Consider the following 23807-nt stretch of genomic DNA (forward strand, 5'->3'; position numbering starts at 1 on the left):
AGCACTAAAGGGGAATTAGCATTTACTTCATGGCAGTAATTCTCAAACCTTCAACTATGGAGGAAAGCCTTGTATTATAGCAAACATTCACACAAAAAGGCGGTTGGTTGTATGACTCAGCTACAGTGAGCACAGATGTTTGAGATGTAGAGGCCTCAAGTAAGAAGCACTGGGAAAGACCTTCTAGAAAGTTCCCATGTAGGCTCTTTTTATAATAAGGAAAAGAGAAAGACTAGATCACAGAAACTAAAACACAGGGTCAAGGGAAAGTGTCCCAGGATAATTAGACTCAGAAGTCTCAGGGTATTATAGGGTTTATCTCACCTTTCCTCCTTGTTGCTAAGATTTGATGTTTTTGTTTTTGAGAAGAGAAAAACTACACTTAAAAGAACAGAGAGTATTGTTCACGGTAAGTCTCAGCCAGTCATACCTCATTTTCTTGTGTTCCTCTTCTGAATATTTGAACTTGAAGCAGCATTTGGAGGCCCTACATTAAATTTGGATAGCCTAGCAGAGGTGGCCTCCACTGATTCCATTGATAAAGCGACAAACTATCTCTGGGTAGGAAGAACCCCTTGATCTTTCCCTCCTCCCTGTTGTTTATCAAGTTTCCAGGGTGTGAAGGCTTCCACATTTGGTTTAAGTTGGCTCCACCTGGGCATGCCTCTGGAGATGGTCAAAACATCTTGGAAGTCAGAAACAAAATATCCACTTGAAGTCTAAAGAGATTTAGTATCCCAAGAGAGCATATTAAGCCATCAGAATATCCCTCTTGAAACTAAAGGCTCTCTGGAAAACACCTCTCCAGGACTAAATGCCAATGCTGGTTCAAAAACAAATAAACAAACAAACAACTCTAGCAGTGCAAAAAAAAAATGTAAGCCTATTACATGAAATTCATGATTTTACATATGAAAACCAGTTATGCTCATGAGAATTTTAGTACAGTATATATATTTGCATGCGAGCAAATAAATTTTGTTAAAATGGTCTGTTATGATCACAGGTATTCATATCTGCTAAGAAAATAATTAAAATTTTGGCTGCCTTTTGAATTACAGGAAGAGATATGCATGTTTTGTCTAGCTACTCTAAAGGCGACAAGATACCTTTCCAGGTGGTGCTATTTTCTCTAGAGGGGTAACATTATTCATCAAACAAAGATGTAGCTATGGGCTCACAAAATAAAAAGACACCATCCAAATGTTCTCCTTTCATTGAAAGTAGGAAATGATGACAGTAGAAATCAGAATAGAGTTTCCCAGTGATTTGTACGGAAGCACTAGATTGCCCCTCCAGCCACTATTTTGCCATGAATATTGTGAAACGTTAGAAAGTCTGTATTGCTAAGAAAACCCTCACATTCTCGGATATCCTAGAGCTATCAGGTTGCTGTAAATATCTCTAAATGCTTAGTTGCTAGCCGTTAACTGTGTGGACCAATAGAAGACACTGCACAGGTTACCCTAGTGTGCACCGCACGCTTTGCACAAACAGAATAACCTCCTGTGTCTCCTGAGAGCATGACATAACAGCTGAGCTGATGTACAACCAGCCAGATAAAAGGCCTTGAGAATAAAAGCCAAATGTTTCCAAAGCAACCACCTCAGCCAGGAGGACTCGCAGATGCACCTTGCTGCAGCAGGCAGGGGAATAACGCAGACTACCACACCTATGCAGTTCCTCCTCCTCAGGGTAATGTAATAAAGATGAACCCTTTAGATACTGTTAGATCCAGAAAAACAAAAACAAAACAAAACAAACAACAAACTCCCACAGAAATAACAAGACCCTAACATCAAACACTATCATTGGCTACTCTACAATCTTGGGCAAATTTCAATTGTTAAATGGAAATAGTAATGGGTAGATGTGTGAATGGCTGCACACAGCCCATACTCAGCCAAACTCCCTCTGCCTGGGTTGTAGCAGAGTAAGATATCACCTAACGATGTTGCTATGGGAGGTCGACTTCAGGGGGTGAATTAAGTCCATAGCATGTTCTGGCCAAAAGAGTCTATTCGGGTGGGAGACCGTTCACATCCCCTCTCTTCCAGTCATCTTTTCTACTGAAGTCTTTGTCCAGAAAAGGAGATCCCCACTTGCTGTCTGGGGAACTTCTGACATGACTTGTGTCTAGACCAGTCTAGAAGAATGCAAGCTCAACTATCATAGTTAATCCTGGAAATCCTGGGCTTTTGTGTTTTCCACAAGTTCCTCTCAGAATTTTCACCTGTCTTGAGGTATCTCTCAGTTTTAAAGTATGAGGTAGCAGTGAGGTGAGCAAGCAGTTAGTAATGACAGAACTTTCTCATGTTCTGTCTGGTTTTTGAGATGATTTCCCCACCCACAAAGAGAAGAAGTCAATGTGTCTCCCGTGGCTATGTTTATTTTCTTCTTGGGCCTGGTCTCAGTTCTCTGAGAGTGAGAGAGAGGAAGGGAGGGAGGGAGGGAAGGAGGGAGGGAGGGAGAGAGAGAGAGAGAGATAGAGAGAGAGACAGAGAGACAGAGAGAGACAGAGAGAGATCGGATAAAGAAGAAAGAAAGAAAAAGAAAGGAAGGAAGAAAGAAAAGAAAGAAAGCGAGGAAGAAAGGAAAGACTGTGAGTTTGGAGAAGAGATGAGAAAAAGTTCTTGGGCAAAATGGAAGAACTCAGCATGCTTTGCAGCAATCTTTCTATTACTTTAAGATGTAGAAAAGCTTTTCCTTGGTATCTGACTCAGAAAACTCAGTATGCTTTATGGAAATGAAGAGCTACGTGAGTGGATCTTACTCATGGTCAGACTAAACTTGAATTATCTTTGCCAAGGAAATCATGCCATCTTAGTTTTCATGTCATTCTGACATAGCCTTGGGCTACCTGAGAAGAAAGTCTCAATTAAGAGATTCCCTAGATCAGAGTGGACTATGTACCTGTCTGCGGGGGATACTGCCTTGGTTGTTAATTGGTATAAGAGGGGACAGCCAGCATGGGCTGCTCCAGTCCTTGGGCAGGTGATCATGAGTTGTGCCAGAATCTACCTCAGCACCAGCTTGTGAGCCAGCCAGCAAACTGCACCCTTCATGGTTTTTCTGGTACTTCTTTGGCAAAGGCAATACCCCATGGACTAGCCAGCAAGCTTGTAAGCAGATTCTGTTTGAGTTACCACTCTGATTTCCCTCAATGATGGGCCAAAGCTTGTAAACTGAAATAAACCACTTTGTCTCCTAATTTACTTTTAGCCCAAGTGTTTTAATCAGAACAACAGAAAGGAAACTAGAAAGTCTAAATTAAAACGGAAAGCATTCGTGGCTAAGAACACTGATGTTGGAGCCAGATTTGAATTCAAAACGGACCTTTGATGTTTATAAGCCCTGTGACCTTCATAGTTGTGTCTCCACCTGTTTGCTTCTGAACGGGGATAAAATAATTAATGATTCCACAAATCACTGGAAAGATGAAATACATGAAATATATGAAAAGTTTGCAAAATCCCTACCTACCTATAGGACATTTGGAGGAAGTAAGTGCACTGGCTGGTTCTGTGTGTCAGCTTGACACAAGCTGGAGTTATCACAGAGAAAGGAGTCTCCCTTGAGGAAATGCCTCCATGAGGTCCAGCTGTAAGGCATTTTCTCAATTAGTGATCCAGGAGGGAGGGCCCATTGTGGGTGGTGCCATCTCTGGGCTGGTAGTCCTGGGTTCAAGTCAGGGAAAGCAATCCAGTAAGCAGCACCCCCTCCATGGCCTTTCTATCAGCTTCTGCTTTCAAGTTCCTGCCCTGTGTGAGTTCCTGTCCTGACTTATGGAAGTGTAAGCTGAATAAACCCTTTCCTCCCCAACTTGCTTCCTGGTCATGGTGTTTTGTGAAGGAATACAAACACTGACTAAGACAGTAAGTCATTAGCACATAGATATTCAAGCAAAGGCAGTGTGAACACATACTAACACATTTTGCTTGAGGTCAATGGGAGCTGGGCGCTCTGGAAATGCCAGAGCCACATTTTAATGTTTGTATTTGTTGATGCTGAATTTATGGGCAGCTGGCTTCCATTCAAAGTCAAGTCAGATAACAGTGATTTTGTTCTGACTGTAACAAATCAACTATGAAATGGTGTAGCTAACTGCAGAAACATCTAAATATGAGCTAGATATTAGAAAATCCTAAGGAACCAGCATTAGATTTGATGGCCTGTGATTGTTTTTAAGGCTCATATTAGTTTGAGAAGCTTAACTGGGCATTTATTTTATAAATAAAATGAAATGATGACTGGGGTTTGATTGAAAATAACCCTCATAACTAAAGCCAAAGTAAATGGGAATATAGAAGAAATAAGGCTGGTAAATAGTGCTGATTGCTGAAGCGGCCCCAGTGCTGTATGGTGAGTAAGTCACCAGTGACTTTGTCAATGGATGGTCAATTGCTAATAGTTTACAATTGATGAAAGGACTATAGAAACCATGGAAATAATCAATGAGACCAATAGGGTTTTTTTTAGAGCATATCAGTGTGTGTGTGTGTGTGTGTGTGTGTGTGTGTGTGTGTGTGTGTGTGTGTATCTGAGACACACAGAAAAACATGGTAGGTTGAATAACAGAGAGATTTCTGTTGCCTAATTGCCATCTGACTCAACAAGAATCCTTGTAAGATCCTTGTCTGATACTCTCTCTGGTGTTCAAAATTACCTCTCCCCTCCCTGAAACAGTTCCAGATTTTAGAATTTTCAGCCAAAAATATTCTTTATGATGGATCGTTTTATGGATATAACATATAATATATCCATAACGTAACATACATGTGTAATATAGTTGAAAACTTTAAAATAGTTAAACTTTAAAGTCCAACTATTTTTCTAGATTTCTGAGACCTGAAAATTGGCTCTAAGTCAATTCTAAGTATTTTTTTTTAATGTAGCACCTTCAGAAGGAGGCACAAAAAGTAAACTTCCATGTTTCCAGAACACAGTCCAAGCACTGCCACTATGGCTCACTTTCATATGGGCCTCACCTGCCCTGGACTAAAGTTCCCACCTCATAACTCTTCCCTGTTTTCCTAGCCCAAGTGAATGACACCTTGACTTGGAAATCTTTCACATTTGCTCTATAGAGAGATCCTCTCTTCTTTGTCTGCGTTTTTAAATAATTTATTCTGTACTTCTCCAGTGGAAGGAATACCTCTTCCTATCTCTCACACAAGCTTCCTTTCTGAGCACTGTAGGCTTTCTTTCTAGCACAATGTCTCATTTAATCCTCACAACAATAAGATACTCTCTAAGACTAAATTTTTTTAATAAAAAATACTCATCAAAGTTACTAGATGTATTTCTCAGAGTCATAAAGATGATTTTTCTGCAGAATATTTTAAAATCTAGAACTGTTGCAGAAGTGGAAGGGTGCTTTTGCATGCCAAAGAGAGACCCATACAAAGATCTCATAGGGATGCTTACTGAGCGCGGAGGCAATTAAGTAATAGTAATTGCTATGTTCTCCACACTAAATTGTTTTCCTACACGTCTCTGTTCCTGTGTGCCCTTGACCATAATATCAGTTAACATTTCAGGAATCCATTATAAATCACTATAGTTCATAAGTCACTCTTACACTTGTCTCATCCTTGTGGAACTACATTATTTTCACTAAAGGAAGGAGCTTCCTTTGCAATGATGGAGAATTCACAGAAGTCAAAGAACCAAGACCCGCAGGCTTTCCTTTTAAAAAGAGCTGAGCTTATTTTAAAGTTGTGTTCTCCCAACACTATGGCTTGAGCTGAATAGCTGGTGAATCATTCAGTCAGATCCCCTCGCTACCCTTCTCTCTCTTCTATATCCCACCTGGGCCCTCACAAGCATGTGCACAAGACTGTGGCCATTTGTCTACAAAGTCTAAGCAATGGCCCCATCTTGATGGGAACTCATAAACAAAATAGAAATGATACCAATAATTGTACACTCTTTGTGTCCTAGATGAGAGGACATTGTCTTCACACCTGCTTTAGATTGCTCTTTGTAGGTCTCAGCCTACAAGAGACAGAATGCCTAGGGAGGACGGACTGGGAAATTGAGGAAGGTCCCATCACCGAGTGCAAGAATAACCAGCTTATGGATGACCTTCCGGTGGTATGGAAAGCGTGCAACGAACACAGAACATAACAACATACATGCACTTTGTGACCATTGAAATTCCAATACATACATATGCATGGTTGTATAGAACACAGACATGCCCTCTTCTCTGTTTCTTTGGTAGAAAAAGCTAAGACTTGCTGTGTTTTTCTTTACATTACAAATCCCTACTTGTAGTCTTTGAATTGGGAGAGGCAGAGGAGAGGGAGGGAGAAAAAGTAAGGTTTATATTTACTGGGCTTTCACTAGAGAAAGCCATTTCCTGTTTCTCTCAGGCATGAAGAGCACTGTGTTTACAAAGGGGAATGTGTGTCCTCATTTCCGATTATTAAAGACCAGAGAGGACAACCTCTATATATCCACCATGACTGGCTGTCAGGTCTGTTCTTGATTTTCACTAGTGTCCCTGGATTTGTCAGTTCTCCTCCTCCAGGTCTCCCTGGCCCTTCTTCATCCCCATTTTGTATCAGGGTCTGGATCTTCTGATGCCTTGGCAATAACAGGGTACCGAGAGGTTATAACCCATGAAAGAGAGGTGAGGTAAAGGCACAATATGCAAGTGGTTTAAGGAGAGAAACATTTCAAATATATGAAACTCTGTTAGAAAGTTGGCTTTTCCACATTCAGAAGTTCAGACGCCAGCTGTGGTGTTCTTTGCTGCAAAGATATAGGACTGTGGGATTATAAAAGCCCCAGCAAGTAGGGATGCTAGAAAGTTTCACAGGAAAAGGAACCAGGGCCCAAGCACCACATCCATCATTCTTAAATGTATCTTTGTGTTGATCCTGGGCCTGGGCTGGAAGCTGTGGGGAAACGTAAGGCATATATGCCTAAGTCGGTACCCCAGAAAACTTCTCTTTTGGAAAAGGGGTCTCTATGTGGTTTTAGCTAGCCTGGATCTTCCTATGTAGATAAGGACTGCCTCCAACTCAGAGATCCTCCTGCCTCTGCCTCCCAAGAGCTGGGAATAAAGGGATGCTCTAGTACACCTGGCTCCCAGAAAGCTTTTGCCTGATCCCTTTTGTGATCTTCCCATAGTGATCCTCAGACAGCACCGCAGCCAGAGATAACGGGACTGCTTCCCACCACAGTCAGCAATGCTCAACTCTCTGCCTTTGTGGAAGCCTAGGAGCCTGGCCACCAGCTCCTCAATACAAAGCATTTGCACGTGAGTAGTGTAGAATCATAAACACGCGGGAGAGATAGATAAAGAGATACGGGGGGAATGTTCCGGCCTAATTTCACTCTATTTCTTTTAATTGAGCTCTGCGTTAACCCAACAGTCTAGAAGTCTTGACTATAATGGCTTTTGTTTTTCACAATAGCACAGTAAGAAAGTCAGAGTAGAAAGCAACCATTTGTCAATAAGAGAGAAACCCTGGAGGGAGAGCACGGACCAAGCCATCCTCTCTTCAGTACCTGAAGTAAAGAAGCAGAGGGTCCACAGTGAAGCTTTTGCCTTTGTGTCAAGCTTGTTTACTTACAGCCTCCCACCAGATCTTGCTGCTCACAAACTACATAAAACCAGTGCGGGGACTCACCTGTGTCTGAAATCCTTTGAGGTCACTGGCTGCAGGGTCACTGGCTGTGAGGAGCTGAAAAGAACAAAGGAGTTTTCCTCAGGATAGCTTCTCAAAGTTTACACACAGCAACCCCAAGACAACCAACCCAAATTACTGTAACCTAGATCAGGGATCCATACAAACAATCAGAAAATGTGAGGAAGCCAGACTTTCTGAGCTTCCCCCCTGGGTATTCGCTGCCTCTCTGACCTCTCCCATGCTCTCTCCCCCTTCTCCTATCTTCCTTCCATGTGCTACCACTTAGTCCAAGGGGTCTAAATTGGGGAACAGAAGCTATAGTTGAGGAGTATTGGCTCCCTGAAATTGTGATATATAATGTAAGTGAGTCCACAGATAAACACATTTCTAGAGGAGGAGGTTCCGGTTTCCTTCCTATTTTCAAAGTATTCCATGATCTGCTAAATTAGGAGTTATTGTTTCATATACAGTTAATGACACTTCTTTTCAACGTGGCTTTTTCTCGTTTTCTCTTCTGTTTGTTTCTTTCTTAAAAATCGAGCCAGTAAAATTGACTCTTAATTCTTCCCACCTACGTAATTCAGTTTCCACTTATTGTAGGTCACTTGTAATTTTCTATTCTAGTTAAGTGTTCATAGCTTATGCTGCAAATGATCACACACAGAATTAGAGGATAAGATTCAATTACATGCTTGTGCCTGCACGCCCGTGCACACACACCTCTGTTAAATCAATATTGTAGGGTAAAGGTAAGGTTTTCAGTATTTTTCCATATTTGGAATGGGGGTGGGGTGGCTGACACCCGTAAACACTCAATGATAACATAACACCATCTGATAGAATCTTCACATTCCAGCTGTTGATTAAAAGATCTGGAAAAGGATGTCAGAACAAGTCAAAAGGGAAAGCTCCTGTTTGTCAAGGGGTATGATGGCCAGCATAGGCCTGGAAAGTGTTCCTGAAAACTACAGAAGACGACTCTATGTTTATTCTCACAATATTTTGTTTGGTTCAGGAAATAGTGGGAGCCCTTCTAGGCTACAGGGTCTTCCATTTGGGAAAACTCAAAGAGGATTATCTAGCTACCTTGTTGACTCTAAGCAGTATTTGAGCCAGGACTGCTGATTCTCCTCAGCTCTGGAGTTGCCCTGCCAGTGGGACAGATTTCCCATTGTAGGATGAAGGCAGCCTGGCTGCACTCATCATAAAACAATCAAGCAGTTACCTAGGAGGTGACTTGCCCAGGCATAGAGCTCATGCACAACACAAGACGAAATCCTTGCCTTCCCTGAGCACCCTGTCCAGAAAATATTCACGCACATGCACGCCAGCAGATAGACCAGAGTCTGGTTCTCGGACTTTGAAGAAAAGGGAAGAAAGGCCATGATGGGGTTGGTGAGACACAATTTGAAAAGAGCCTTTGAAATAGAAGAGAGAGGAAGAGAAGGTGCTTCAAGCACTTTGAAGAACAAAGTCAGGGTAAGGGATTTGCTAATCACTACGTCCCGCACCTTGAATCCATCAGTACAACCACAGCCTCCTTGTGGTGACAGGGAGGAGATTATAACACTCCTGGTACACTGATTACTGTGGCATATACAGCTTTTATTTATTTGTATTCATTTGGAATGCTAGCATCCAGAACAACAGGTTCCACTCCTGCATTTGCACGTAGCTGGGCTGTCTTTTAATCTAGCCTTCATTTTAATCCCATCAACCCTGAGACAGAAATTAATTCCGTTTTACCTATGAGAAATTTGATTGAAATTAAACTATTTTCCAGGCATTACTGAGAACTGCATATGTTTTTGGTTGAAATCGTATATCGCCAGTGATCATGCCTTATCTTCTAGAGTGTGTATGTGAATTGCTACACATCAGAGAACTTTTGGAGATCAAGGTGGTCACAGGGAAAAGGCTGAGAATCAGAACTTTAGTCAAAAGAGTCTCCTGGAGTAACATCATGCTTATGTCCTGATCAATGACCCTTAACTGGCCCTTTCTTCAAGACACTTATTTCTGGCTAACGATCACCTACTCTTCGAGACTTAGCAATATAATGCAAGCCTTTAACTGAGCTGGAAAAGAGGGCGAAGAAGCAAAGACATCAGACAAGCATAAAGCCACCAACATGCATCAGCACATAAGATTCGGCTCCTAAGTGTTCCAGGCTCTTCGACTTCAGCCACCAACCCATCTGGCTCACCAGGCTGGCAGAGACAAGGGACTAAAATATCCATTTCTTAGCTCTGCAATCCTGACAGTGAGGATAAATTACAAGTGTATTCAAAGAATCTTCAAATGTGTAGCATTTCTTCAGATCCATGGTGGGGACTGAGAACTGAGCAAATCCATTTGCAGAGAAATCCAGCAGGCTTGATTATGGTTTGTTATGTCTTTTTTTGGTACTTGACAAAGCTATAATGGACTCGCCCAGCAAAGAAATCTAAATTCCTCTCTTCTGTTCTCTCAGAAAGAAATATGTGTGCATTTTAGTTCTTAACTCCTTAAATTTCTATTTTCTATTGCTGCATATATATTTTTAAGAATAACAACAACATGCCCAACAAGACTCTTGTCTAACAAGCCATGAGTGACACATTATTTGATGTGAGTTCTGCACTTTGGAATGTGTTAGGGAAGTGTCAGAACATACAGTTAGTCACTAAATAACCCACGGAGCAACAGACTTGAGAGGGAAGTGGGAGAGATTGTCAACCTTGAGGTGCAGACAAGAGTGACTCAATTGCTGGGTGTGGAGACGTCTGAGAGACAACTGAAGCTATCGTTGAAGCTGACAAAAGGAAATGGTACTCAGCAGCCAGCACATTTTCTGTGTGGAGAGCATCTCAATGTTACAACGGATTAATGAGCTCCTGAGATGAGAACCACCTCTTTTATCTGTTCTTGGGCATAGGAGAGAATATCGGCTTTTACTTCAGAGTAGAAGTCACAGGTTAAATTTAAGGATGGGTAAGATGCAAAGACAGAGGTTAAACAGCAAATAGATTCCCAACCAGCCAGAAAGAGAGCTCTTGTTTTTCTGCCCATGCAATAGTGACCTGTTCAATGGTCCATGGAAGTTCAGATGTGTCTGTCTCTCTCTGCTGAGTAGGAAGATGCACGGAGTGATGTCAGGGTTGGTGGGTATTAAATAGAGTCTAAATGTCTCCAATATTTCTTCTTGGACATGCCAAGTATTTCACCTACAGCTTAGCATCCATGGAAGATACTATCTGGGCTGGAAATAACTGAAGGGAAGTATTGTGACCTCTCCTAAAAGTGATCCCTGAAAGGGCAGTGTGCTGAAGCCTGTCATGTGTCAGACCACACCGACTCTCCTCCAGGCTCTCAGGCTCTAACCATGCTACCACCAAACACCGGAGATTTTAAGCAGAGCATACACTTGTGATACAAATGCTCCCTAAAGGAGATACCCATTCTGAAATGGTCAAGGGGAAATGGCTGGTTGTCAGGCATTTGAGGTGTGCTACTCAGTTTTCAATTAGAATGACGGTTTCACTTGAAAACAGAGAGTTTTTCACTAAAACAGACGAAGAAAAAAAATCTTATTTTGTAGGTGGAAAAGAGCCAATAGTGACATTAGTAAGATGACATCTCCTAATCCTTAGAAACTTTGCACAAACAGTTGTTGTGTTTAGCGGCAGTCCCGTGGACCACAGTGTCCACACAGAACTGTCTCAGCTTCTAAGGATGACACAGAGACTCACAGAGATTCTATTGGAGCTGAGGCACAGGTAAAATGTGCACAGATTCAAGGGATAGAGAGATGGCTTCACGGTAGTGTTTGTCGTATGATCTTAAAAACCTGGGTTCAGCCCTTGGAACTCATTGTGGAATGTGAGAATTGGCATCTGAAAGTTGTGCACACAGACACAGACACAGACACACACATGCACACACCACTACCAGCACCAGCACCTCCACCCCCAACAACCAAAGCAACCAAATGATGATGATGATGATGATGATGATGATGGTGGTGGTGGTGGTGGTGATGATGATGATGATGATGATGATGATGATAATGATAATAATAATAATAATAATAATAATAATAATAATAATAATAAAAAGAAAACAGAAAAACAGGTCATGGATCCTTCACCACTATCTCTTCCCACCATGACCCTGTGTCCATTTGGTACTGAACAACAGTTCAATGTCCAGGACAGCCTTACCGTGTGGGGAGTCTCCATGATAAACAGAGAAGGAAAAGAGAAAAATGAAATCTACCCAGCTCTAGGGACTTCAATCAGGCTAAAGTTGATGGCAAGGATCCCCCCTTTCCCAGGATGGCTGCATGTCTGTAACAATCTCAGTTGGAGAGCCGAGCAGGTACAGGGAGGAGGGCAGGCAGAATTTCATTTAAAAGGCAAAAGAAAGCAAATGTTCTCCTCTCCCTGGTGAAGCAGGGAGCTTTCCTGGGGCCCTGCTCAGTCCAATCTCATTCCCTGCACACTCTACGGCTCTCTCAAACAGCTCATGATCAAATACTAGAAGATGACCCTGCCTTCCATTTTTAAAGAGCCACAGTCTCTCTCTTGGCATACATTCAGGGTGTGTCTTTGTCTCTCTAAACTCAGAATGAGAGCTGGAGAAAGATGAAGGAAGGTTCCAGCTTTTCACCAGGGAGAGAAGAAAAAATCCACTCAGATTCCCAAGAAGAAATAGTCTGTTCTCTTGTTTCTCCATTCCTTCTGAACGCAGCTCTCCATTTGGCTCCCTCTCCAAGTCACTACAATACTGTGATCAAGAAGCCTATCAGCCATCTAAGACTGTCCCTTCAAGGGGGATCTCCCTGCCTTAAAGCACCACAGTCTCTAAAGTTTCCACTGAAAAAGGAGTGCATTGTACTCTCCTCCTCTCTGTTCCTGTCCCATTCTTCTCTTGGCAGGGCATTAAGTGAAAGGGCACACCCTCGGCACCAGGGTAGACAGGATGATCACATCCCCCACAGATTCCTTGGCTGACAACAGACCCTGTCTGGGAAACAGTTTAGGATCAAGACATGGGTCATTCTGAAAATCGAAGCCGAGGGGTTTTTAGTTCGGACCCGACATTGGAAAAATTAAATTTCAGGGTGTCTGTCCTTGGACCCCAGTTTCACTCAAGTTTCCCAGAAAATTCAACCCAGGGACAGAGATGCTGATGTGTAGGACAGGGACAGAGATGCTGATGTGTACCATGAATATGTAGATGGGTAGATACAGAAGTAGGCAAGCAAAGGGACAGAGTACAGATGGCTCTGGGGAGAATAAAGGATCATTGACAAACGTCCTCAAAGACATTGTCCTTTCCTTAAATGAGCCCTCTAGCCAACCTTCCTTCCTTCCAAACCTTTGTTCTTCTTTGCCATATTGTAGGAAATGGAGTTTTTTCCTCTCTTTTCTATGAAATGCCACTGGATCCTTACTTTAGCTGTAGAAGGGGGAAGCTCAATCATGTTTTACTAATGATTTCATGTACAGAAAACCTAGAGTGACTTATGTTCAGACAATGTCCCAGCAAGCCAAGACAACTATCCAATTACATACCTGTCTGAGGTTACTAGAGGTGGACTGGGCCCACTCTCTCCTTTGAAAAGAAAAATGTAGTTCAGACAGACTGAATGACATAACCAATGAAAGCATGTAGTATATTTTACATATGTATTTTAAGATTGATGTTTTCCTCAAAACTTAAGTTTTAGATGCTCAGAAATCTGTGGGTGGAAGGCTGGGATACAGAAAGAATCAAGAAGAACAGAAGGTTTGCTAGGACAGAGAAAGAAAAAGGCCCCCAGAGCAGACTCTGAAACAATGAGCCACTAAGGACTTCATATCCACAAGCACGGCAGGCAGAAAGGCAAACACAGAACAAGAAGGAGGCCACTGAGCCAACTGGTTACTCGTCATAGGTATGATAAATGACATGGTGTTGGCAGAAAGCATGAAGCACAATGATGAAAACTTGAGATTAATTTTAGGGACATTTAAGCTCTTTGCATCCTGCTTTTCCACTAACTGCATGACATTCTTCCCACTGGCTGCATTCACAGAGCATTGGAGCACCCCAAGTAGTCATCGCATTTCCATCCGCCTATTCAAGAACAGGAATCTAAGAGAGAGCTAGAGAGAGGAGATACTATTTATTCTGTTTCTTCCCCTGCCTCAAATAACTCACTGCTAAAAAGACACCCCTCAAAAATCTGGTCTACACCTCTGAATGTCAGAGAAAGGGAGTGAGATGGCTTCTTCACTGTTTTACAAATAAGATTGTATGCAGATAACTACTTAACATGCTAAGTGAGTTCGAAATCCCATTGAGGCAGAAGTCAAATCCACAGCCAAGGTAAGTGTAAGCAACCTTCTAAATAAACGTGTATTAATTCTAACTACCAAGGCACTTGGTATGCACAGAGCAGAGTCCAAGGAAGGCCCCCTCTCAACCTAAAATGCAAGTTAAACAATTATGCTTGAGATCCTACTCGGATATGCCCTTTTACTGAATCCTCTCAGCCTCATGGAATTGCAATGGTTAAACCTGTTGCCTCTGACATCATCAGTGTTAGATCCAGACTCTTGGCTCTACACTGACAAGGGTTTCTAGTAACAACCACTGTATATAACTGTAAGCAGACCAGGTCTTTGTTTCTTGTATTTGTCTCTTGTTATGTTTTAAATGATGTGGGATGTGGTTCTAATGTGTACAGGTGAGGTCTCCTACAAAGTCTTCTGATTTTCTCTAGAGATGTAACCAAAAGAGTTTTTCCAATTTTTGCTTTAAGATTTCACGGGCAACCTTGAAAAGATGCACTCTTGGCTTTATAGTACTGTGCCTACATATCTGAATGCTGTGGCTTATCTGAAGCCATTAAGAGGATGAGTCTTGCTTGTGTTATTTGGACCTGCTAAAGTTGTTCTCTCTGTCTGAAGTTTAGCAAGACACACACTTGAGCAAGCACAGCTCACGTTCCAAGAAAGAGCTAAAGAAACACAACATCTAGGCAACATGGTCTTAGTTCTATATACACTCATGATGCCCATTTTAAACTTATGCGTGCAATTCTTGCCAAGTCATTGTTCCTTGGAATGAGAAAATTGAATTTCATGGGGGTCAATGTGGGTGGTATTCTGCAGAAAGTTTACTAGAAATTTTTGCTATAAACTGGTGACATGGAGGCTAATTATTGTCATTTTCTAAGCATTTTAGTAAAAACATGTTTAAGAGGCTTAGATCATTTCTGGAGCTCATTATCCATAGATAGCAGAATGTCACAGTCCGGCCTGACTAACACACATTCCTTTTCAGTACATCATAATTCCCTCTCAAAACCCGGGACCGCTGGGAACATATATTGTGGGAGGTTTTATCATGTTCTCCATGATGCTTCTCACATTGTGTAATGGACCATGTAGAAGAAGACTTTTAGAGCAATGCCTTAAGGGATTCTAGATTATAGAGTTTTCCTGTGGACTGAGCAATGTTTGAGAAAAGGGCCATCCCTGGCCATGACTCCCTATTCCATCCATAACGGCATAATGTATTACAAGTATTTGTCATGTTTTGATTTGAACATTTATAAAAAAAAATTACAACTTGAAAACACATGCCTTAAGAAGAAAAGCCTTTATACAGACTTTACCTGAGAAAATAATTTAGCCAGTCCACCACATAGAAGACTCTGATGTGGTCATCTCTGTCAAGAAGCATGTATCCACACCTTGTTTCTGAACATCCTTTGATGTCTGCCGTGAGCCACTAACAGGAAAAATGCTCACCCTTCCTTCAGTACTTGGCAGACAGGGAAGCCCTCTTTGTTCATTCTGAGGTTCCAAAACCCCACGTTTTAAAGTGTATTTCCCATCCCAGGGAGAGAAGGAGCCGAAGATGAGTTACATCTGCAGGGGCAAACCGGGCTTTGCGTCTTTCATCTCAACAAAATTAAGAAATCATATGACAAGCGTCGCCTGGCACTTTGCAATGTTCGTACAACACTCACAGAGGAGCTCTGACATCTCACACATGCTAAGCAAAGCCACGTGCTTGGAGACACCCATCCTTACCTCCTTCTTATCGATTACTAAATTTTTGCTTAAAACTGACCAAATAGTTTGCTTGTGTGGCTCCAAGCACGTATCAATGCTTCTAAGCCACCATTTCCTTTGTAAATTGATATATTCTAATACTTGAGAACATGTAAGATAACCCAAAGCACCAGTGAGAGGACCTTGGTCTGGAAGCAAATGTTTTTCACTCAGTATGATCGTTTGGCAGAGGATCTGAATTCCTAGAGTCAAATCTGAAGCAATCAATCACGCTTACAGGTAGGTATGTAAAACAGATGAAGTTAAGGCAAGGTCAGGAACAGTGGGACCTTGTAGTTTACAAGTAATTTCACATTTATAAGCCTCGGATAAAATGGGAAAATCACTGGCAGAAACCTACCAGGAATTCTGTAACAACTCTTAACAGCCTAGTCTGGAGTCATCCAAGCCCCACTCAGGAATCTTGTCAAGAGGTGTCCCCACCTCCTTCCCAAGCCTGGGAGGCAGCCCTGACCACTATCAATGGAGGCATTAGATTTCAAACCATTGTAGCCTAACATAGTAGGCATGGGAGGCAATGGCTCTGCCTGGTGAACTTACCCTCAATATGTTCTTTTGAACTTGGATTGCGTTTGCCCCTAAAGAACTATGTTCCTGAGTATAGCGGATACGAGAATCACTGAGGCCTGGCATCCACCACTGTAAATATTGTTCATGATTACAGGCATCTTTCCTTCCTGGCCAAGATCAATCCTCCTCTTTGTACAACCCTATTTATCTAGCCTCCCACTTCATTTTCTTCTTCCCTCCCTCTCTCCTTCCCTCCCTCCTCTCCTGTCTCCTTCACTTCCTCTCCTTCTTCCCTTTTTTTCCTCTCCCCTCTCCTTCCCTCCCTCCTCTTATCCCTCCCGAACTCTCCTTGCCTTCTTCTAGCCCTCTCCATCTCATTCCCCTTGAGCAAACAAGGTTGGGAATCCCTATAAATTTCCAAAGGCTAATGGCATTAAGTCTTCGCGAAAACTTCATAAAGTGGTACTATAATTATACTGTTTTACAAAGGAGAAAACAGAAACCTAGCAACACTGAATCACTTATTCAAAGGCACGCAGTTGTAAATGACAGATCTATAGAGTACACTCAACTCCATTTACAGTCGGAAATTACGTTCATTTGCAGCCATTCTTTGTGGTAGCATGGCCAGCAATCTCAACGCAGTCGTGGGTCACTGCATCCCACTTAGGAAAGCCTTAATCTTTTAGAGACACCTACCAAGATAAACAGTAGATAGGCATTTCCAAAACAAATAAAAAAAGAAATAGGAAGAAAAAAAAAGGAAACAACCCAACTGGAAGATGTGGGGTAAAGTATTTACTGGACAAACAGAATCTAACTTTAGATTTCTAGTACCCATGTCAAAAGCCGAGCATGAAAAGAAACTCCTGTAACCTGAGCACTTGGAGGAAGAGGCAGGGAGATTCTGGGACTAACTGTCCGTTCAGTCTAGTCAATAAGAGAGTCCCAGGCACTGGGACAGACATTGAGTAAACAAACAAACAAATAAGGAGAGCTTTGAAGGAAGATAAACCTGATGTCAGTTTCTGGCCCCCACATACATCTTTACTTGCTCTCCACACGACCCCACAAAAATACTTAAGTTAAAGTAGTAGTCATTTATTGTGGGAAGGAAATATCTCATCTCTTAAAAAGCCGACAGCGTTATAATCACTTTTTAACCACAGAGGGAAATGGCAAACACGCTCTACATTCAGACCTTAGCACTTCTGTGAAGATTGCTAAATATTCCAAGATCTGTGTGTTGCGTAAGTAGCCAGAACAATTTTATTCCTAAAAGCATGAAAGATCTGTACAAAAGAAGGCAAGAAGTTCAGGGAAAACACAGTGACTTTCGTCAAAGAGAGAGAAGGAAAGTAGGGTCTTCTGCTTTGGAAGGACTAACCGTCTATGACAAATTATCTATCTATCTATCTATCTATCTATCTATCTATCTATCTATCTATCTATCTATCGTATGTGTGAGGGTGTGAGTTTGAGAGAGGGTGTGAAATAATGAACAGGTGGAGGTCACATGATACCTAACTTCTGGGAGTCTGCTATCCTTCCCCTCTAGGTTATGAGAACCAACCCCAAGTATCAGGATTACATGAAAATTACTTTACCATCTAGACATATTGCAAGTCCCTAAAACTTTAAAAGGACAATCTTCATCTACCAAACACCTTTGCTTAGGGGTTCCTTTTCTTTTAATGCATCCATCCATCCATCCATCCACCCATCCACACATCCATTCATTCAATTTCATGCATTAGAACAATGTCTTTTGATCATACCAACACCAATTTCCTTCTTCAATTTCTCTCAGAATCTGCGCCATAACCCATTTTACTTTATATCCTTTTCTCTTAAGCTATTGAGTCTGGTCAATGCTGTTCACATGTGCATGAGTCCACATTACACTGGAGAGTGGGCAACCTACCTCAGGCACTGGTCTGAAGAAGACTGAATCCCCCTACTCTAGTACTTTGTAAACTGCCAACTGCCAGCACTCCTTAGCTAGGGGAGGGGTTTTATGAGACCCTCCCATGTCTTGATAGAAATTTTGAGTGGCTCGATCTTATTTTGTAGTCAGCCACATCCACCACCAGTACAGTGACCCCGTTATTTCCCAGAGACACTTTCCTGCACTCCTTCCCAATTTCTGGCTCTCAGAATATTTCTATTCTCTCTTCTACAATGTTCCCCAGGCCACATGGGGATAGAGTGTAATCTGGTTGTTCAATCTAAGGATGCAAACTCCACAGTTACCAATTTCCTGAACTAGGACCTTGTATTGATCATCATTCACAGCAATAGAAGCTTGTCTGATGAGGGTCGAGAGTTGCACCTAACTTCTGTCTGTCTGTCTGACTGACCGTCTGTCTGTCTGTCTATCTATCATCAATGTACTACACACAGATAAGTACTTAGAACAAATATTCGTGCAGCCAAACTACTACCCCTTCCTCAGAAGGCCTTGCTCTTGAACTAAACACGTAAGGATCATAAATCCGGGGAACCAGATTGAAAATTCTTTAAGGATCCAGACACTTGGCTGTTTTCCAAACAGGTTTGTTCTCAGTGGAGAAATTTTGCAAAGTCTGATGCCGTTCCAAAAGGCATTCTCAGTAGATTTAGCAAACAAAATGTCCTTGGAAAATAGGGATAAACTTTAAGCATGGTGACCCTGAGGCAGGCATAACACCTTAGAACACACAGGTACATTGTATCTCGCTAAAGCTATGCCTTTTTGATATTTCATGGGAACTTCTGGAAACAGCTGGCTCACCAGCAACTTCTCTTGGCTGGGATATGGAGAATATGTGTGCATTTGTGTCTCACATGATGTGGTCTCAATGAACCAAAGTTTGCTCAAAACGCTCTATGATTTTGCTTGCAAGAGCTCGGTGATCATCTCACCAAGCTATGGAGAATTGGGGCTCTAGACTCACTTCGATGACTCAGTTATATTGCACTGTGTCTCTTTCAACTTCTAACTCCATTAAGGTACCCTGTTTTCTTATCACAGGAATTAATGTGTGCTTGGCTTCTACTCCATCCCTCTTCTAAATGGGTGTCCTCAGAATTGCTGACTGATTTCCTTAGAAGGTACTCGTCTACTCGTTGCCCACTAAGATGATGAACAATGGAAATGAAGCCTCACCGGGGCTGGAAGATACTGCTAACTTGGTTTGACTTCTAGTAATTAAATACCTCGATCCTTTCAGTGTCTCACAAGCACAGAGATGACAACAGTGACAGTGTTGATGCATGTTTTAGCAGTCACACTGGACAATTCACTTATGACTCTGGAAAACTTGCTTTTTTTGCTGACCCTTAAGACACTCCTTCCCCACCAAAGAAACACTGCAAGGTGTCCTTTGGTACACTGTATCGCCACAATAAAGAATTCTGCAAGGTCCACATGCTCTGAAAGCCTCTGAATTTGATGAGCATCCTGGACGCTCACACAGAACACTTACAGACTTCACACCCACTCTCGGTTATTAAAGGTGGGGATCACCTAGAGCCTAGCTGGTACTTAAGGGCAGCATATTATATACACTGTGGCAGTGAACTAGCGAGGCTTTAGGCATACACAGCTCAGGAGACAGCAAATCCTGTGTGGCTGGAAGGAGGCCTGCCTGTATCACTTACTGTTCTTTCAGAGATGGAGGTCTATGTTTTCTTTCTGTATTTCTTGCTACTTCAAGCCTTGTTTGGGGAAGCATTCACCCACAACCAGTGATGCCATAATCACTCTGAAGCGGCTCCTGGAGTCATCACTGGCTCTATTTCCCTTCCACCAGGCAAGGAACTCGAGAGTACACACAGCCTTGAGGAAAACAAAAACTTTTTTCCAAAACAAGTGTGAGCACCCACAGCCTGAGGGGCATGGGATTCATTGGTGTGTATGTGTGTGTGTGTGTGTGTGTGTGTGTGTGTGTGTGTTTTAAGATAGAGGGATGTTAGAAATGACAAGGTACATCTGAGTATATGCACCTACTCACCTTTGCTATCTCTAAAAGAAGAGACAATGTGAGTGTCAATACTGACCATTCTCTTTGGTTTTCCCTACAGCATCGCTCAACCTCCTGGAACACTGGGTAAGCCAATCCTAAGTCACAGAAACTTACCTGGAAGGCTATCTTCTTAGTAAGTTCTGTCCCTTTAATGTACTGGATGCAAAATAGTAAGCATGCTTGATAATCAAGTCACAAAGTTTATTGTCCTATTTCAAGGTATTAAAGTGTCTTTGTTATAACAAGAACGGTAGAATATGAGGTTGATTAAAATAGCTCTACTTTATAGACCTATAAAGATTCCTACAGTGGCGTCTTTTAATGACTCAGCACATGAAAAACATGAAGAACTGGGAACCATCCCACTTATTTGACAATGAAAGTATGTATCAAAATAAAAAAAAAACAAATAAAAAACCATAAAATAGCAGTGACAGCAGCAACAACAACAACAGAAACCAACTCTTAGTTGCTTGCCCTGAACAGAACTCTGGTTTCAAAGTGTGCACAGAGTGGAAGGTCTAGGTCACAGCCCTCCCCACAGTGCAGGAATCCCCTTCTCTAAGCTCTCTGACAGACAGAGACCCAGCTTGAGTACTTCCTCTAAGTGTTGCTACTGGCATAGTAATCATCTTTAAAAGTTCCACCTTTATTCAGGTGAAATCCCCGCCCCCACCACTTAGTTCCAAGGAACAGGAGCCTTAGTTCCAGTCACCCTTTATGGGCCTATTGTCTTCCTGTGAAGTGGGATGTGAACCCCATTTTACCTAAGAAACAGAGAGGCTGAGGGCTGAGATAGCCATTCTTGGCCTCAGGATTGGGTTCAGAAATTCCCCGCAACCCCCAGGAGATTCCACTCCTCTCCTCTAACCCTGCTCTGAAGTCCTGCCTACAACTGTTCATCATTATTGTCTGGTCCTCCCAAAGGTGTCCAGCCATAGATGCCATCTCTGTATAGCCCAGGCAGAATTTTCTAGGTTTCTTCAATTGCTGCTCCATGCTTCAAAGCGTCCTTAGATCACAGAAGCTTTCTTTAAAATGTGACTCCCCAAACTGAGCAGAGTACCAGTGAGTACTCCTAACAGTTACATGTTAAAAAAAGTATACAAAAATTGGTTCTTGGTGCCGACCAGTGACTCATTGCTAGGAGCATTTGCAAGTGAAGATGTGTGAACAGAAGAGTATATTGTGGGACCCTCTGTGACACACTACAGCTTCCATTGTGCCATCCTTTCTATATTTTGCTTGATTTTCGTTTGTTTTACTTTATTTTGTGTGGGAGGTTGCAAGGGTGGAGGGCAGATACACTGGGACAGGGAAATGAGTGGGACTGCCTGATGTGCAGGATGTAAAATTCACAAAGAATCAATAGGAATTTGGGGGAAAAAGTATTGGTTCTTGGCATTGGGATGAGAGTGGGCAGCACAGATATGAGACATTTATCTATTTCCACAGTGGAAGTGCTTCCAGTTACAACTACCAATCTGAAGTCACCCATTGTAGAGAAGGGAAGAGATGTACCCAACTGACTCTTGCCATTGGCCCAGGGATGGCTTCACTACGGTACTGTCATGGTCAGTATCTGATGTGCCTATGATCCATTCAACTCCAGCCACTTAGAGGGAGACTGCACTGTGCCATAGCAACACATGAGGTGATCACTGTTCAGCTTTGTGGCCTCCCCATCCCCACCTGCATTCGAAACTCACAATCCTCTAAATTCTGATACTGGGAGTGGGGGGGGGTCTGTGGTCAATAAAGAGGGTCTAAGTCACAGTTCTGCTGTGGTTTTCAGTGGTGAGCATAGCATAAAACTAACTTACCTCTGGGCTCAGGGGAAGGTAGGCAGGAAGAAACTAGTAATAGTGGTCCTTCTGCAGAAGCTCTCATTAGAAACTTAGTGGGGAATTCCCCACTGATCTCTAAACTCTTTAAACACGAATTACCCCAAGGTCAAATTTATTAGTAGATCTACCAGGCCAATAGAACTCTGAGCTTTGCTGCCGAATCCCTCTCATCTCTGGTGCCTCCCTTAAGTCTTGTGATTCAGCCAAGGCAGCTGCTTATATCCCAACCAAACCCCGCGTGGTTCACTGTGCATACAAAAATAGACACATGAGGCACTCGGTACTGTCATGGGCCTATCATTAGAACCTAGATGCACTCAGGTTATTCTCCAGTGAGGAGAAAGGGAAGACAGTAGATGGCAAATATGTGGCCTAAGCCACTAGGAGTACCTAAAGGACTCTTCCTTCTCAGAAATGGTTTTTACCTGTCTGAGAGTCAGCGTGCCTATTTCTTCAAGAGGATGCTAAAATACTGGCTCTCACAAGACTGGGAGATGAAGTAAAATAGTAGGGGATAATGAATGTGCCCTGTACTCACTACCCTGGTGTCCTCATTAGGGACACTTATCTTTTTGGTCTCTATTAAACAAAATGCCAAATGGCTGCAAAGAAGCAAGGTCATGGGTAGGAAGGAGTCACCAATCTCTGTGTGTGAATTTCTCTGCTCTGAACACGGCTTTAAGATCTATCTCTGCCAATCAGCCATTGTGAAATCAAGAAAGCTTGTCTCATGGAAACATGGAAGGAGTGGTTGGGGGGAAGACTGGCCAACTTTCAAAGATCATCATGCTCTTGAGCCAGAAGCGCACATAGAATTTAGTAGAGAGTACCAGAGCCTCTTAGTCAGAGCCCAGGCATTTTGCCTCAGTCCCAGCTATGTCTCTCAGCAGTGTGTGTCATTTGGAGGAGTCCCTAGAGAAAGATGGATAGGATCTTGGAGAAACTGATAGTTATGACCTCCTGGCTTATATTTCTACATCATATTGTTGAGTGGGATTGAAGCAAAGCAACTCTATTCAGCTGCTGTCCTGTTTAATCCAAACTTAATCTAAAGTGAGTAGCATGGATGCCTCAGTCCTAAGGTGGTTGTGTGCATGATCCAAGCCCATGCCTCCAAGAATAGCCTACACCTAGGGAGACCTAGAAGCTCATGAACCAGACATGAGACAGGCAGCCAACCACAGCTGGAAGGAGAGTTGGCCCTCTGAGCAGATTTCCAGAACAAGTCTTGTATCCTGTATGTGAAAATTCATATTCTGAGAGAGGAGGACCCTTGGGAAAATCGTGAAATTTCTTTTCTTCATTGACTGACATTCTCAGTCCAGGGAGGAGCTGGCAGCTGGAGGGACTGACTGAGTGCAAACTAGATTTATTCAGTGTTAGAAGCATCAAAGGGTCCTAGACATGTCTTACAGACAAGGATATTTAGATTCAGAAAAGAAGAACATCATATGATGACCATCACTTGTATGTGGACAAAGGAAAGGAAGGGAGGGAAATGAAGAGATATTAGTATGGGAGAGAGGCGAGGACAAAGGGAGCTACCTGAAATGAGAAACAGCTGTCAAGAGATTGACACTTTATAAACCCTTCCCTCATAGCTCTCCACTAGCTTTCTGAGTCACATCTCCCTCAAATAGCAAGACCCCACCCTCGATCTCATCCTGTGTTTATACATTTTGACAGAGT

At 42.5% G+C, this 23807-nt stretch overlaps 1 protein-coding gene across 1 annotated transcript in view; it reads right to left on the reverse strand.

Annotated features, from left to right (window-relative positions):
* Nucleotides 1–23807, reverse strand: part of Setbp1 (SET binding protein 1) — a 361705-nt gene that overhangs the window by 164222 nt on the left and 173676 nt on the right. Inside the window, 1 exon segment of the mRNA NM_001427626.1 lies at nucleotides 7644–7697. Coding sequence (NP_001414555.1) covers nucleotides 7644–7697 — 54 coding nt within the window.

Source organism: Rattus norvegicus, chromosome 18 (assembly GCF_021556685.1).
Source record: "Rattus norvegicus strain SHRSP/BbbUtx chromosome 18, alternate assembly SHRSP_T2T, whole genome shotgun sequence".
NCBI classification, from domain to species: domain Eukaryota; kingdom Metazoa; phylum Chordata; class Mammalia; order Rodentia; family Muridae; genus Rattus; species Rattus norvegicus.